This window comes from Arctopsyche grandis, chromosome 5, assembly GCF_051622035.1.
Source record: "Arctopsyche grandis isolate Sample6627 chromosome 5, ASM5162203v2, whole genome shotgun sequence".
Lineage (NCBI taxonomy): Eukaryota > Metazoa > Arthropoda > Insecta > Trichoptera > Hydropsychidae > Arctopsyche > Arctopsyche grandis.
In genome coordinates this window covers 14,415,898-14,433,708 of record NC_135359.1, presented here as the reverse complement: position 1 = coordinate 14,433,708, position 17,811 = coordinate 14,415,898, and the positions used below count along the sequence as shown (strand labels likewise).

The window sequence follows — 17,811 nt, the reverse complement described above, 5'->3', positions numbered from 1 at the left end:
AAATCGAAAATAATTAATATTATTCAACAACCGACCAATCACAAGCGTCTTTGACCAATCCAGCCAATCAGAAACGACTTACAGACGCCATTTCAGTGAAGGTTGCAGACAATTGTTATTACTGTACCATAAACGAAAACTATTAAATATCTTTAGGAGTACAAAATCGTAAAAATTCGACACGCAATGTGTTGTGTATCAAATTTGGAGTATAAACCTTTAACTAGTGTTTCCTATTATGTCTAGTGTAGTATAGTATTTTTATTTAAAATCTTTTGGGCCCCTAAATCTAAAAGGCCTGCATGTACCGATGACTGGTAGTGAAAGTCGACAAATCCGAACATTGTATTAAAATACGTATAAACTGAAAACCTTTCAATAAATCAATGACGTCAAAAATAAAACACAACATGTTCTTAGTATGTTTATTGAACATTAATCAGCTGTTCAAATAAATATTAAAATTCTTCCTACATCACAAATTTATAGTGTACGAACGTGCACTGTAAAACGCCCTTTTCATCTGTGATAAGAGTAAAATCAATAAAGGTAATACTTAACCAATTAATTTTGTACACAAAATACACTTTCGAAAAATGGGCGAATGCTACAATATTCAAATGTTTCATTTTGTCTTCCGAGCGTTATATTATGTCTAACGAAAATAATTAATACTGAGAAAATTAACGGAGATTTTGTAATTAATCCCTTGAGGAATGCGATAAAAGGCAAAAATCGACTCGATAGGCAGTTTAAACGGTACATTTAAAATTAACTAAGATCACACTGTTATTTACAATTATGAATTAAAAATTGTTGAACACAAGTCAGAATTACACTATATTTGTATGTATGTATGTATGTACCCGAAAATGTATATTTTTTATGTGAAGGTGGAATGAAAAGGGCTCAGAAAAATTCTGTGTGATATGTAGTATTATCTATCGGTGCAACCAATCTATGAATCGATATTCGGTGAGCAAATCATCCTAAGAGTGATCTCAATTCATTCACATGGACTGCACTAAATCATATCACATCAACAACATACAAGTACGTTTTTAAAAACACGCAAGATTTTTGCTTTTATTACTTAACAAATCTCTCACAGTATATAATTATTTTATTCATACTTTATTAATAATCAAACAAACAGTAATGAGAAGTAAATTAAATAAGAATTACATCTTTTGTTCAATTTTCAAATCATCAACCGGAGGGTAATGAATTACATATACATACAATGTAAAATTTCTCCGAAAATGAATAAAAAAAAAACCAAAAAGTCCGGTTTTACATCGACAAATCTGTAGTCATCTAAAAATTCATATGAAATATATTTTAAAAAGTATACCGATACATTGTGATGCATTTTAATTCAAAAATGAAAAGCTTCAGAGTGCAAAGAAATATCTACATATTTCACAAAACGAAACACAACTTCATCTTAAAATATTACCACTCTTACTTAAACTTTACGTATATTAAAGAAATGATTCGGAGAACTTGTCTTATAAAAAAAGTATACATATTAAAGCAATTAAAAGATTGAAACGCTGTTCGTTATTCAATTTTGTTATTCAACTAGTTCTAAGTTAAAAGTAATGCACAAACCAAAATGCAATTGCAGTAACTGGCATAAGTGTGTTTATTATGTAGTAACTTAAGCGAACCTTACATTAGCGTGTAAATAATTATCACATATACCCTTAGCATTTTTATTCAGTTTACAGGATCAAGAACATACAACAGACCGGCCAGAATGTAGACTTATGATACTTAAATACTGTTGTATGACAGGCGCCCAATCTTATAACTATACATTCGGCTACTTTGAAAATATTTAAATATTAAAGATCATTGCCTACCCTGGTACGGCCAATTTTTTTATGTTTTCGATTGAAACTGTTTGGAAATGGCCAAAAATGATGACTATTCGAACTACTTATGTTTTCACCTCGATGCTACAAAATTAAAGTAAAAAAATATACATTTCATGGCAGAAAAAACTCTAGGGTTGTAAATACATAAATACATTTGTAAATGCGATATACATTTATTAACGAGGAATGAAAAATATTTTTAATAGCGTACAGAACTCACTTGCGCATTTCACATTTTAAATCATTTCAAGTAGTACATATTTAAGTATGCAAAAAGAAGTATGTCTTACATTATTTACAATGTAATAATTTAATTAGTATTCAACTATACTACATTGTATAAAATGTAGTAGTAAATATATAAAAAAAAAAACCACTAGTCATAAACGATAAATTAAATAGATATTCAATCCAATTAATGAAAATACACTTCATTCTTTAACTTTAGTCAGCAACTTTGTAACACAGAGGTGACCGAGATGAAATTAATTTACATAAAGCATTAAATTGTATGCAGGAATTTTGCAAGCTACTTGAATTAGTTCAGGCCTAGAATTCAATTATTCTACATCCATCTGGTCAGAAGGCTGCTGAGGCTGTTCTGGGTTTGTTTGTTGAGGATTTGATTCTTGTGTTGTTGGGCCATTTCCCGTTGGTGGAGGTGTTTTTTCTTTCGGTTTTGGTTTATTGACTATGGGGCTCACTGTATTGAAAAAGTTCTGAAAAGTTTACAAAAACAATAAATAAACTTTTAAAAAATATCCTTATATATCTTATAGTAATAGAGGGCAATTCATCGTACCTGTTTTTCCTGTCTTATTTGCTGTACAGTAAACGGCGGCGACTGACACTTGGGTGTTTCTCGAACTTTATCATGAACATGCGCTATCCATTTTTCAGCCTTCTCCACTGCTTCTATTACTTTATTGACATCAGCTTCTTCAAAGTGAGAATATTTAGCGTCAGCTTTCCTGCAATTACATTAAATTAAAACTTAACACAATCCAAATTCAGTTTTAAGTAATAGATACATTCACTTTTAAAATGACTAATTTCCAATAACCTATGCAAATAAACAATGTAAGCTTACTTGTATAAATCAACTATTTCCTTAGTAGTAAGTACAGCTCTAACAAAATCATCCCGAGCCTCAGGCTCAGACTCGTATTCCATACATCTTGTCTTAATAGGATCACCCAAATTCCTCAACTCATTTAACTTATCATTATATACCTGAAAAGATTGATAGCAAAAATGTAAATATTTTTCAAAAATCTTAATATGAATATTATAAAACGTAATTTAATAAATACCTGTTTATCACAATTTTCACCATCTTCATACAACCAATTTTCTGTATCATCTAATAAGCGAAGGAAGCCTGTTTTCTCAGAAGGCGAAGTATACCGGTGCAAATGGCCATCATCTGATATAGCATTTCGCAATTCGTATACATATTCTTCGAGGGCATTACGAGAGTCGGCACGCTCCTTTTCTTTTCTATCACCAGTTTCCATTGTAAGCTAAACAATAATGCTACGTTATTTCTGACGAATTTTTTTATAAATTTAATAACAAAGCATTAAAAACATACCTCTCTTTCCAACAATTCGTTCAATTCTTGAGCCGTATACCCACACGATTGTGCTTTAACAGTCAATTCCACCTTGATAGATTGCTTTTTATTTTTGCCCTTATCCTTTTTATCGCCAGTTTCCTGAAAACATGTCGAGCACTTGAAATCTCAAAAAACCAGTGCCACTCTACCCGCAAACATACACACATAAAATAAGGAGACATGCAAAAGAAAAAACTATGGGAAACTCACAATATATCAATATTTAACCAATATAAGTACATATAATACTTCATAAAACTTAAGACACGGATGTACAATGAAAACAACTTTAGGGGTTGGGTAGGACTGCCATGCTGTGTAATCATAGTGAAAACATCAAGGTTGATAGATAAAAAAAATTAAATTGAAGAAAAAAAAACAGGTGAAATTATGTCAAAGTGCGTGTATGTTTAGCGGGCATAGCGGACACTATGAGGCGAACAAGGGACGTACCGATGAAAACCATTGGCCAACTCTCTGTGTCCACGATTGTTGCTGTTCTGGTGTAGCCGGATTGCTCACCTCATTAGCGGCATCATCCATGCCATTTTGTTGTTCTGTAGAATTCTCCATCGGTTGATCTTGGTTGTTCTCCGCATTAGCATTCTCTTGGCTCTCCGCGTCCTTATCGTTATCGGCAGCGTCTTTCTTCTCGACGAGAGTAGCACTGGCCACGGTAATGATGCCATGAATGTTAACTCTAATTTTTATTTTTATTTTTTGTGACTCTCCTTCCGCTGTAGGTTTAATGTCGTTGATAACCCACTTCCCTAGAATTAAAAAAAATGACAAAGATTTATACAATATGTAATTAAAAACAAGCGATTTGTATTATTTCGTCTTGCAAAAAAGCATACATACCTATGAAGGACTGAGGATATGGTACAGGTTCAGCATAATATGCACTCAGAGTAAAAGGCTCCTTGCGATAAAATGTAAGCAACTTGGAAAATGGAGCTGCATGATTGGTGGAAAATACCTGTAATGAAAGGAAAAATTAGCACAAAATATCTAAATACCTATTACTACATTATGAAATTAATTGATACAAGCCTCCATTTCACCATCATCTCCCATATCAGCGTCCCAACACAACCGAATGGCATATGGTTGAACATCAGTTACAGAAAAATCTCTAACTCGAACGGCGGGAGATAAGATTGCACACTGTAAAGCAGCCCCACGAGCTACCGCTTCATCCTAAAATAGTCATCATTTATTAGCATCAAACTAAAGATTACATTTTTTTAACATAATAAAGATTGCATATTACCTGGTTGAGCGATGTTGATGGCGCTTTTCCAAACACCTTTTCGATAATTGCTTTCACTGCAGGCACACGAGATGAACCTCCAACGATTTCCACAGAATAAATGTCATCGAGACGTAGTTCTGAAAATACATAGTAGAAAAGTTTTTTAAATTATACCTTTACGAGCGTACAGCGTGAGGTCATTTTGAATACGAATAACCTTGACTTTAAGTATAACATTACAAACACAGCCCATCCAACAATGCTTGTTTTTAAAATGAAATATGATATCTTAGCAGAAAACAGATAAGACAGTTTTTGTGGTTATATGAAGGTAATAAATACACGATAACGACTTACTAGATTGATGCAAACAGTGTCTGAGTGTTCTCTCAACCCGTTGGAACAAATCTGTACAAAGGGATTCCATAGTATTTCTTTGCATTTCACCAGTAACATCCTTCTCGTCTATGAGGCACTCAATGTTCAACGGAAGTTTCGTGCTATTAGCCGACATTTGTTTCTTTATCTTCTCTACTTCTTGTAGCAGTCTCAAAAACGACCTGTTCAAATCGAGCATATCACTTAGTATTTGCATATATTTTTAATAACATAAGGGGAGAAAATACATACTTGGAGTTACTTCTCACGTCGATTTTATAGCGTGCTTGAAAATCTTGACAAAAATGTTGCGCCAGCACAAAATTAATATCCCGACCTCCGAGATTAGCATCGCTAGATGTTGCCAGAACCTTAAGTGCGCCATGATGAAACGCGCAAATTGAAGCTTGCAGAGATGCATGTCCCATGTCGACAAACACCACATGTCGAGGTTTATCAGAAGCGGGAGGCAAATCTTGCTTGTAAATACCATAAGCGAGGGCGGTAGCCGTCGTCTCATTCATCAACCTCAATACGTTCAAACCTAAATTAAAACAACACATGTATAATTGTAATAATTGACTGAGAAATTAGCTCCACACATAAAATAAAGTACATACCTGATATATTTGCAGCGTCTAAAAGTGCCTTTCTTTCAGTGTTAGTGTAATACGATGGTACGGAAATTACACAATCGTACACAGGCGTCTGTAAAGCGGCCGCAGACGTCTCTTTCAACTTGGTGAAGAGCATAGCTGTCAATTGTTCTGGACTGAAAACGTGATCTTCGTTCAGATAGTGAACCCGAACGCCGACACCGCCGTCAGGTCGCTCCTCAACTCTAAAAGGCAAGTGACGGAGCTCTTGCTGCACGTACGGATCATTGTATTTGCGTCCCAAAAGTCTTTTGAAAGAAGTCACCGTATTCTTCATGTTAGTCACCATTTGGTTGAAAGCAGCAACGCCGAGAATTCGGTTCGTGGGAGAAAAAGCCACACATGATCTGTAAACGACATATTAAATAATTATAATCAAAAGTTAGTATTTATGCATGTATAATATTATGTGTACTGGAAAGTTCTTTCGTATTTTGTATGGATATATTCAAATTTTTATTTTGATGTACGGCTTTGTAACTGAGTGTCTTTTCTATTATAGACTGAATAATATCCCATAAAATATTAAAATGCTATACATATCAGAAGCGATTCTCATATATTGTACTCTCCATGCAAATTGGTTCAATAAATAATATATGTATATTCGATATGAAAGGAACTTTCCAGTACACTATATTTACTATGCACAATATATATATATATGTACATATGATACTCTTTTTGCAGTTTTGAAATTTTTTTAGGCCTGAGGAGTTGGAGTTGGAGTCGTAAAAAATCAACCGACTCGGACACATTTTTATTAATAATATTACAGTACAAGTCAACTAGTCTGTAATTTCATTGATGTAAATCGACTAATAAATTGAAATTTGATCATTTCTTTATAAAAATCATGAATTTTAATTATATTATAAATAAAATCGTTGAATTGCATATACTTTGATGTGTTCTGGTCAAAACAGAAATTTCATCAGTTACATACTTTTTTTTATTAAATTGATTTGCTTGTGAATGAAATTCATATATTATGAATGTGCTTACTTTTTATTTATACCTCTTTAATTACTAATAATTCAATAAATTGGGTTACTTTGTCACTGCTTATTGATTTTTTTAAATGCTTTAATTTTTTATATATTGAAAAATGGCTATTATTTATATTGCTAATAATTTTATAAGTTGGCAAGAAAAGTCTATCTTACTAAAATTGTTCAAGTACACGAGTCAGAGTCGGTAAATTTTGAACAGACTCCACAGCCCTAGTTTTATTACCCATTTCTTTTTTTTTTCTTTAGCATAGTTTAATAAAACTAAAAAGAATAAAAATACTCCAACGATGTATAGAAACCAGTAGTAAATGGGGAGGTTTGTTGACAAGTATTGACTCTGAATCGAGTGTTTGGATCGAGTGACTGACTTTGAATCGAGTGTTTGGAATATATCACCCGTGCAAAAGGAAGATTACATGTTGTCCATTTAATTTTTTTTTTTGTATTCTAGTATTCGATGGCATTGACTTAAGCATAAGTTGACGTAATTCATTACCGGCGACAACGACGTTAAAAATCAACAATGACATCGACAGTAATTTCATAACGATTGACAGTGAATGTTTACACATTTCCAGAAGAGTGTTTCGGTGATGCACTGACATGGCTAGATCACATATTAGTAGAACATTCTAGTTTGATAGTCGATCACAACCGACTCTCCACCAGAAAAGAGTCATATTTTTAAATCTTCGCACGGCGCTAGAAATAAAAGACGGTTCACACATCACGAGAAACATTAATTCAAAGGGAATTTCGAAGAAATCATAACATTTTCAAGGTTTGGCCCGCTTCCAAAGAACTGCACTGACCTACCTTTGAAACGGTGAATCGCTCATAACGCATAATACCGAGTCTATTCCGATCGCACTGCGATAAATGTCAAAACCTACATACACCGTGCGACGTTTATTAGAACAATAATTTGAATTGATAACCTGAGGTTTGTTTTATCGATTGAAATGCGGGCACGTCGCATTTCTAGAAAATTCATATTATCTATGCACACATGTCAGTGGGCCAAGGAGAAGTCCAAAGTCTCGCGCATACGCACGACAGAATGAATATCGAGAAATGGCATCGTATCTCGATTTTTTCCGAGACCCGACCCGACCCGAGTGGGAAGAAAGAGCCGAACAATGGACAAACGTCAAGGCGGCGAGCTTTCGAGGTTATGTGCGCGGCGCGGCGAGGCGTGGTGGGTGGGGTGGGGTGGGGTGGGGTGGGCAGGGGGTGGTGGGGGGAGTACTAACGGGGTGGCCCTGAGGCTGTAGTCGTTGGCGATGGTTTCGATGCCGCCGGCCTTGGCGACCGCCACGTAGCACGAGTCGGTGCCGAACTCCAGGCCGATCACAGACATGGCCGCCATATCGTCGCAGTGGCTGTCAGTGTCAGTGTCGCGGGTGGCGAGTGGCGAGTGGCGAGGAGAGCACAAGCAAAGCACGCGTCCGCTCGCTGCGCGCTGTCACCACACACAACGGCCGCACGCGTTGCCGGACTCCCGGCGAATGGCCCTCCTTTTATGGAAGTTTCCAGAGCCGCAGCCGGCGACCTCAAGAACTTTCCAGAATAGCGCTGCTCAAAACAATCGCATACACGGCCAACCCGCGACGCTTGCCATACCGCAGCCCATGGGCACCGTTAACACTAGCGATATCTACACCGATATCTACGAAATTTTCCATAACCAGTTCCTATATTGCAACCTGTGGTATATTGTACTATTCCCATATTGCAACCTATATTGTACTGTAGGAATCTCGTCGTCGTCATCGTCATCGAAACCTTCGAGAATATTCCGCAACAACAAACTACATTCCCGAAACCCAGACGACATGCACCTGCAGTCATTATATTAAACTCAGGCGGAACGCCCCTACCAGTCGAGTGGAACCAAAACGGTCGAAACACGCCGCCACCATTAAACCACATCGAGCGGAACGGCGCCAATCATTCTAGAAAATTCTACGCCTCGACAAAAGTGCATTCCTCGTTCACGCATCAACAACCACATGCGCTTACGCATCAACAACCACTTCCATCAATCGTTCCAGAAAATTCTACGCCTCGACAAAAGTGCATTCCTTTCTTACGCATCAACAAACCACCACCATCGGTCAGGCGATTCCAGAAACACTATAAAATGAGGTACAACCCAAACAACGCCAGTCGACCCACAGCAGCAAGCGTCGACACACAGCAGCAGACCAGTCAACATACAGCTCCTGACCAGCCACCACTACACTACGCGGACTTGGAAGATCAACCAGCCGGACGAGCCAGCAACACACTGCCGTATCCAGAGACCTTCCGTACATAGCTGAATGCTGAGCCAGCGACACTCTACCATATCCAGAGACCGCTGAACGACATACTTTTGCCCACAAATACCATACCTTTGTACAACCATAGGCAAACAATAAAACTTTATAAAACTAGCACAACAGTGTTTCGTTAGGCCGGGATACGGTCAACACACATGTAACCCGCCTACATTGGTACTAATCCGACGTGATCTACGCAACCTTCTGATCATCCAACAGCGCTGTCAACACATCGCTACCCCGCCTACATTGGTGACCCCATCTTTGAATCACACAACAGTGTTTCGTTAGGCCGGGATACGGTCAACACATCGTACCCCGCCTACAGTACATAGTGTTACGTACGCCGCGGATTGAGCGAATTGCACTTAGACCAACGGATATCTGTTATCGGATTAACTAAATGCATGCACTTACTTCCAAAGATTATATCTGGACTCTAAGTGCATTTAGGCTAAACAATGACCGTTATTAGTTATTTCTCAGAATCGGTACGGGAAGACCCAATGTCTTGGAAATACATATCCAAATACGTGACTATACAACAGGTAAACAGATTAGGCGTCCTGAGAGATCTACCCTTTATAAGGCGGTACGTAGGCGATATAATTCATTCTGGACGTAGCAGTGACACTGCGTGTATCTCCTGAATCATCAATAAATGCTGTGAAACGACTGTTGGCCTTTTACTTGGATCCTCCACCCACCCCTACGCAACAATAGCATATTGTACAGCCAGCAGCATAGCTCGGACGTTAAGCTTCTGCTTACCGTCAAGAAGGTGCCGGGTTCAATCCCTGAATGAAAATGAATTTTTCAGAGTATGCTGTTGGTCAGACCTGGATTTGTGACTCCAGGTTGATCGTTTCCTATCAGAGTTTGCCAATTTTCTCTGATTTCATTGTTGAAACGGTTCCCGGAAAAAAAATTGGCTAAAAATCCTTCCTACCTACTATGTCACCACTATTTGAAATTTGATTGATGTACAATAAAAATTTATGTACAATTCATAGATGTCTCGTTAATTTGCGAGTTTTTTCAGTGTCTCGTAATTCAACGACTTATAATAAAAATGCTGCATTTGTATTTGTAATTGGCCAGTAAGGTGCATTGGGATTTACCTGTAAGGCCTTCCTGGTATATATGTGTAGGAATCTCGTCATCGTCATCGTCATCGAAACATTCGAGAATATTCCGCAACAACAAACTACATTCCCGAAAACCAGACGTCGCACACCTGCAACCATTATATTAAATTCAAGCGGAACGCCCCTACCAGTCGAGTGGAACCAAAACGGTCGAAACACGCCGCCACCATTAAACTACATCGAGCGGAACGGCGCCAATCATTCCAGAAAATTCTACGCCTCGACAAAAGTGCATTCCTCGTTTACGCATCAACAACCACATGCGCTTACGCATCAACAACCACTTCCATCAATCATTCCAGAAAATTCTACGCCTCGACAAAAGCAAATTCCTCTCTTATGCATCAACAAACCACCACCATCGATCAGGTGATTCCAGAAACGCTATAAAAGGAGGTACAACCCAAACAACGCCAGTCGCCCCGTGTGGGCTCACACTACCATCTCCAATACATCCATACTCAAACTACAGACAGTTCAAAACAAATTCTTGCGTGCCGCGGGCAACTACGACTGGTACACAAGAAACACTATAATTCACAATGACCTAAACATTGACCACCTTGACAAACACGTACACAAACTTGCCGTGAACTACTTCAAGTCTCTCGGCAAGATAGACAACCCTCTTATAAATTCCCTCGGTGAGACCAAACTCACGATCAATCAAAGGCCCATCGACATCTTGAAGATGGGTATAGGCTAAACTAGGATAGATAGAATTAATCTGTAAATATATATTATGACAACAGTAACCATAAGTTAAGTTAACCAAGCCACTAACATAATACTATAGCCTCTAAATAAAACTAACCATACTAACCGTAACAGTATCCCATAGTTAATGCACTAACCTATGCTTAGTGTTCTAGCCATCCAAATCAGCAATGCGAGCAGCCGCCAGCCCGCACCACAACATCACCGCGAATCGGATCCCAGATAATTCGCTAGATCGATAGGCATGGAGTAAACTCCATGGAACTATCTATAAAATATTACCCACTACTACTACTACAACGCCAGTCGACCCACAGCAGCAAGCGTCGACACACAGCAACAGACCAGTCGACCCACAGCAGCAAGCGTCGACACACAGCAGCAGACCAGTCGACATCCAGCTCCTGACCAGCCACCACTACACTACGCGGACTTGGGAGATCAACCAGCCGGACGAGCCAGCAACACACTGCCGTATCCAGAGACCTTCCGAACATAGCCGAACGACGAGCCAGCAACACACTGCCGCATCCAGAGACCTTCTGAACATAGCTGAATGCCGAGCCAGCGACACTCTACCATATCCAGAGACCGCTGAACGACATACTTTTGCCCACAAATATAATACCTTTGTACAACCATAGGCAAACAATAAAACTTTATAAAACTAGCACAACAGTGTTTCGTTAGGCCGGGATACGGTCAACAAACATGTTATACGGTCAACAACAAAACCCCGCCTACATATGTAAAAATAAAATAAAAATATCGGTGTAGATATCGCTAGTGTTGACGGTGCCATGGACTTGCACATCAAATATAATTAAGATCCTTAAGGTGGCTACAGACGCTCCGGATTATTGGACCGGCCGTCGGTCCGGCGATCGATGTTGACGCAGGCCGGAACGTGTGTAGGTGAATTCATCGTCAGTTTGAAACTTTTTCGGCTGGCCCGACGTCGAACCAAATTCTGTATTGTCGCCGGACGGTGGATACCCCTTCTCCCAGCCCAGCCCAGCGTGCGTGTTTTGTTTTTTATTGCATACCTATTTTTGAATCTACGTGACGAGCCAGAATGTTAAATTACAGAAAACACAAATATCGGAAGACAAAGATCGAAAATCGAAAGATCAAAAAAAAAGGGTGCATGGTAAACGGTACATACTCACTTAATTTGCGCGAGCAGGGTACAACAGGAACAAGAGGAACAGGCTTTTCCTCCCCTATTAATGTGCGCGCGCAGAATACGGGAGGAAAAGAAAAAAAAGAGTGTGACCAGTTTTAATGTGACGGGTGATCACGTGTGACCGATCTAGAGCGACCAGTTGTCCTGTGACTGGTTCACATATGACTAGTAGTCCTTTTACCGTAGATATCGGTAGTGTGGACGTAGCCAATCAAGAACAGTGATTTTATCTATTTCACCAGAACGCGCAGGTCGTACGATGGCATCATCGCGCTCTTGTATAAATGGTTCGATGATTATTCCGAACCGATTTCACGCAAGTCACTTAAGTCTTGATCACGGAACATCAGGCCAGGACCGCTCTAAAGGGTGATTTGAGGGCAAAGAACACCCTGGCGCCAAAGCCCCAAAGGGCGCCAAGATCCACGAATAAAAATATATAAATATATATCGTTTACCAAACCGCGCAAAATGGCAAAGTTTAAAAACGATCGGAAGAATGTAGGATAAAAATTCCAAACGTTGTCAGATGAATGAGCGAAGGCAAACATAGAAGAGGTTTGTAAAAAAAATTTATCAACAGCTTCCGTTAAACAAAAATTTAAATAAATTTGCAACGTCGCCAAAGTCTACGTTTCGTGTGCAAAACGTAGACTTTTTGATGTGGGTAGCTCGCGTCCTCATAAAAAAAAAAAAAAAATATATATATATATATATATATATATATATATATATATATATATATATATATATATATATATATTATTTAATCTAAAAATTCAATTTCATCTAAAAAAATCTAAAAAACCCGTTATTTAATTTAAAAATTCATATAATTTTTTTTCAAAATATACCATCGTTTTCGCTATAACATAAAAAATATATGTTAAATTATACGTTACTGAGCCATCTGTTAGCAATTGTGACTTTAAAGCGAGCTGAACAAGTAGCCAATAAAGTTACAAATTTCGAAATACTCGCGAGCTATGCTACGATTTTCGTAAACGACAACGGCAGTCAACAAGAATAGTGTTGGTAGCAGTGAAATTTGACAGATCGGCGGCTGAGGTTATGTGATAGCGGCCTGGTGGGCTGCGGCAAATAGAAGATGTGGTCTTCTGTCCAATCGTGGTTGAGAGGGAGCGTTGCAATTGCAGTCAAACGTGCAGCACTCGAATCACCCAACGTCTCCTCCTTTGTGCGCCCCCTTTCTTGCAGTGCTTTGCTTTCTGCGTGGTCGAAAGAAACTGCTTCACGCAAATTCGTCAGACATAATCAAAGAATTTATCCGCCTCAACTACCAGATGAAAAACCCCGTCCCGCTGTTAGTATATATTTTTTTAATGCATACTCTATTTCGAACTTGGCTTGTCCAATGGACTTCAGCTAGTCATGTATTATCACCATTTATCATACATATGTATATGTAGTAAAGTCTACTTGGAAAATATTTTTTCCCGCTTGCCTTCTGGAGCGGAAAAAATGGAAAGTAAGAGTGGATTATGATTTTGGTGGGTAAAATAAATTGATGATGGTATCAAATTTATTTAAAACTATCTCGACAATTATTAAGTCAGATAAAATCAGCAAATTATAACCAGAAATGGTCAGTTTGGTTTTGATAATTTTATGAATATGAATATATCCTTCAAACCTTCAATTGATACAATATATTCAATAATGCCGAGTAAGATTCTCAAACAAATTGTCTTTACAGTAACTATGCAATACAGTTTTGCAGATTGAATAGATAAAAGTCTCGCACGAGCATGTAAATGCATATAAATGAGTCGACTTGTTTTTGGAAAATGTGCAAATGAAAATTTCAAATACAAAAGTATAAAATCTAAATTCAAGAAATACTAACGGTATATTTATTTCAGTTTGTTTGTCATCAAAAAATGAATATCAAATACAGCCCTGATAAAATGTGGTATGTAGCCACATTAATACGAGGAATGGCTGTCGACGAAGCAATAAAACAGCTGAATTTTGTCTGGAAGAAAGGGGCTCCTTATATAATAGAAACCATATTAGAAGCCCAGCAATTGGCTATCGAAAGACACAATGTAGAGTTTAAAAGTAACCTATGGGTTGGTAAGTATTTATTATTAATTTAGATTTATTTTAATTTAATATTCCGAAAAATTATATTGTACATAATGAACTTATTCTTAGCTGAATCATTCACAACTAAGGGTGTTACCATAAAAGGCTTCAGAAGACATGCTAAGGCTAGAACTGGAGAAATTACGTATAGATATTGTCATTACTTTGTGCGCCTAGAAGAGGGTAAACCACCAGAACATTACCGTACTCCTGACAAAACACCTCAAATATTAATGGATGAATGGCTTGAAAAAATGACAAAGAGGAAGGTTATTCGATCACTGTAAATAGTTTAGTTGTTTTAATCATTAGAAATAAAAGTAATTTACGATCTTATGATTTCTTTATGTATTTCTAAGTTGTTGTAATTTATATATGTATAACAAATCATTTGTTTTGAATGAATCATTGACTTTCTTCGAATGCTGCCTAATTTTATCAACCGCTACATCCCCTTCTAAGCTGATCCAAGATATATATATATATATATATATATATATATATATATATATATATATATATATATATATATATATGCATGTAAAAAAACAGGTTCGAATTTACCTAATCGGCTAGCGGAATGAGCGGGATCGATCATATTACTTCCCACATTAAATAAATATGGTATTTGTTGTACATGGGCTTTATATATATATTTTTTGTAGCTATAAAAACAGCTACCATGGAGGAATGGGTTTACATTCACCAAGTAAATGTTTAATCCAATAATTAACCAGTGATTCCTAAGGTGAGACGCTCCGGGCGTTGGAGCAATCCAGGGGAGCGGTCGCAAGCATGAGCGCATTTGGGGGGGGCGCTGAATTGATCCAGAAAGAGGGAGGGGGTGTTGAAAACATAGAGAAATACCAATAATTTTATTTTGCTACCGCCATCTATGTTTAAAACTAAAAACTGGATAAACGTCAGGCACTTTTCAGAAATTCAAATTTCAAACGCGTCTAAAAAGATATATTTTTTCTCCATCGTAATGGCGGAGGATACATTTACTTATATTGATGATCAAAATGAGCAATGTGGCAAAGTATGAAAACGATCGGATAAGAGGCAAATTTTTTCCTGAATTGTAATCGTAAGAGAAGTATAAAAAAAGAGGTATATAATATGTAAAAACTGGGAAATTTTGAGTTTTTTTTTTACATAAAATTGTATTTTTTTAATTGAGAATAACCAAAATAATACAACATATTTTAGCACCTAGGTAATAATTAAAGTAACATCACATTAATTAAAACATAAAGGTTTTTTATTAACCGGCTTCGCTCGGTATTTGTAATACTTAAACATGGCAAAATAATCTAATAGTAAACTTCATTTATTTTTTATTAAATTTATTTGAATCGAAAAAAAATAATATTCGACGATATCGATGTCGTCTTCATAGAAACTTTGATTTGTTTTCGATGCTCCCAACAAACCTCTAAAGGTCTGTTCATACCCATCCAGCACGACTCGTGTCATGCAAGTGCGGATAGTATTCTTTGGTACATTATATAGACTTATTCATACTCCATTCGCGAATGCGCATTTACGCATTCATGCGCGTCCATCTAGAATGTACCAAAGAATACTATCCGCACTTGCATGACACCTGCAGGATACGCGTCGTGCTGGATAGGTATCAACAGACCTTAAACCTTACATACGTACAAAGTCTCGGTTCGGTGGTTAGTCTAGAGGTAGGACCGAAAGCGCGCCGTCTATTGTTCCATTATTGTAAATGCTTTGTAAAAAAGGTTCGGCAAACCTTGAACAATGCATTTACAACATGTGAACAATGAACAACGCGCTCTGGGTCCGCTCTTTAGTGATTACTAGTCAAATGTGAACCGGTCACAGGACAACCGGTCGCTCTAGATCGGTCACACGTGATCACCCGTCATACTCGAAAATTGGTCACGAAATGATCGAATTTTTGGTTGTGACCAGTTTTTTCGTGACCAATTTTCGGGTGTGACTAGTTTTCTCGTGACCAGTTTTAGTGTGATGGGTGATCACGTGTGACCGATCTAGAGCGACCGGTTGTCCTGTGACTGGTTCACATATGACTAGTAGGCTTGTGTAGTTCGCGAACGAACTAGGTCGTAAGAGCGCTCCCACAGGTGAACTAGTCGAACTAGTTCCCTCACTCCTCGTTCCATAGTTAACTAGTTCACTGTTCGTGACCGAATGAGCGAGAGTGGGACGGCACTACACCACACTACACTAATACACCAGTGGCGTATATTGGGTGTGTGCTAGGTGTGCGGCGCACACCCGTGAAAACCAAAGACCACATAAAGTAGTATTTTAATACAAAATAATGTGTTGTTGTATAAGCAGGCATTGATGTGTATGGTGTGCAGTCTGCAGCGTGTTGTGTGATGTTAGATGTAGTTTGTGCGCCGCGACGAGAGAATACCTATGCCGTGCAGCAAATTGGTGGGTTTGGTTGGAGTGTGCAGGCGGATATTCGCTTGTATAGGTTTGTTCGCGATATTAAGACGTACGGTGTGCTACGACTTCAGAGCACCGCGCACCGCACCGCACCGCACCACTCGGCAATTGACCGAATGCGATGCGGCACGTGGTCTCGTACTTTTTCGCACATTCGTATTTTTATGGTCATATTATTACCTCTAATAACTAATAATGGCTAACAGTGTTCAAGACATTTTAACTATTCCGTTTTCAAATAGAAGTTTTGAGATAAAATTAAAAATAATTAAATATGGGAAACCGTGTCCGTCTCTTCCAAATTTATCCAGTTTGCATAAAGAAAAAACAAAAGTTTACACTAGACATTTTTGCGTTTCAAATTATAAAAAATTCGAATGGATTACAGGCTGTGAAATTCGATCCAAACTTTTCTGCTGGCCATGTTTATTGTTCTCCAAAGATATTAATGTGTGGAACAAAGAAGGATTTGCTGATCTCAACCATTTGACAGCAGCACTGAAGAAACACGAAGGATCGCAGGCACACGTTCAATCATTTCTTTCCATACAAATGTTTGGCAAACAACGAATCGACGTATTAATTGACAGTCAACGTAAAGCCGAAATAAGTCGACATAATGAACAAGTAAATAAAAATAGAGATGTTTTAAAACGAATTATTAACGCAATAATCTATCTAGGAAAACAAGAACTGTCCCTGCGAGGTCACGACGAGTCATGTAATTCCGTAAACAAAGGCAATTACATTGAATATCTAAATGCTCTTCGAGAATATGATTCTGTTTTAGATACTCATTTAAATACTGCTACTACCTTTCGTGGTACTTCTCCAAGTATACAAAATGACATAATCGAAGCAATCTCTCATGTTATTAAAGTTCATATAAAAAATGAAGTAGAGTCAGCAAGTTTTGTTGCTATTATTCTCGATGAAACTTCAGATATAATGACAAAATCACAGCTCTCAACAGTTTTACGTTTTGTATGTAAAGGCAATGTACATGAACGGTTTATTAGTTTTACAGACGTTAGTGCTGATAAAACATCTAATGGTCTATTCTAATGGTG

The 17,811-nt window shown here is 37.7% G+C and overlaps 2 protein-coding genes across 5 annotated transcripts; one reads left to right on the top strand and one right to left on the bottom strand.

Annotated features, from left to right (window-relative positions):
* Hsp110 (heat shock protein 70Cb) lies at nt 1-8,452 on the bottom strand. 4 transcript variants are annotated; one of them, XM_077431064.1, is made up of 13 exons: nt 8,057-8,452; nt 5,755-6,137; nt 5,387-5,678; nt 5,114-5,316; nt 4,775-4,893; nt 4,555-4,701; nt 4,363-4,480; nt 3,955-4,271; nt 3,478-3,600; nt 3,197-3,406; nt 2,974-3,116; nt 2,686-2,854; nt 1-2,602 (listed from the first exon to the last, which is right to left on the bottom strand). In XM_077431064.1, the coding sequence occupies exons 1-13, from the start codon at nt 8,170-8,172 to the stop codon at nt 2,444-2,446; spliced, it is 2,499 nt and encodes an 832-aa protein (XP_077287190.1). In that variant the 5' UTR covers nt 8,173-8,452; the 3' UTR covers nt 1-2,443. The 4 variants fall into 4 exon arrangements, with proteins under 4 accessions (XP_077287190.1, XP_077287191.1, XP_077287192.1 ...); XM_077431065.1 differs by having other exon boundaries at nt 3,478-3,582; XM_077431066.1 differs by having other exon boundaries at nt 4,024-4,271.
* Nucleotides 8,453-13,178: 4,726 nt separating this feature from the next.
* On the top strand, nt 13,179-14,708 carry mRpL22 (mitochondrial ribosomal protein L22). The gene is made up of 3 exons (XM_077430427.1): nt 13,179-13,502; nt 14,062-14,275; nt 14,357-14,708. Exons 1-3 carry the CDS (start codon nt 13,287-13,289, stop codon nt 14,572-14,574), a joined length of 648 nt encoding a protein of 215 aa, XP_077286553.1. The 5' UTR covers nt 13,179-13,286; the 3' UTR covers nt 14,575-14,708.
* Nucleotides 14,709-17,811: the final 3,103 nt, after the last annotated feature.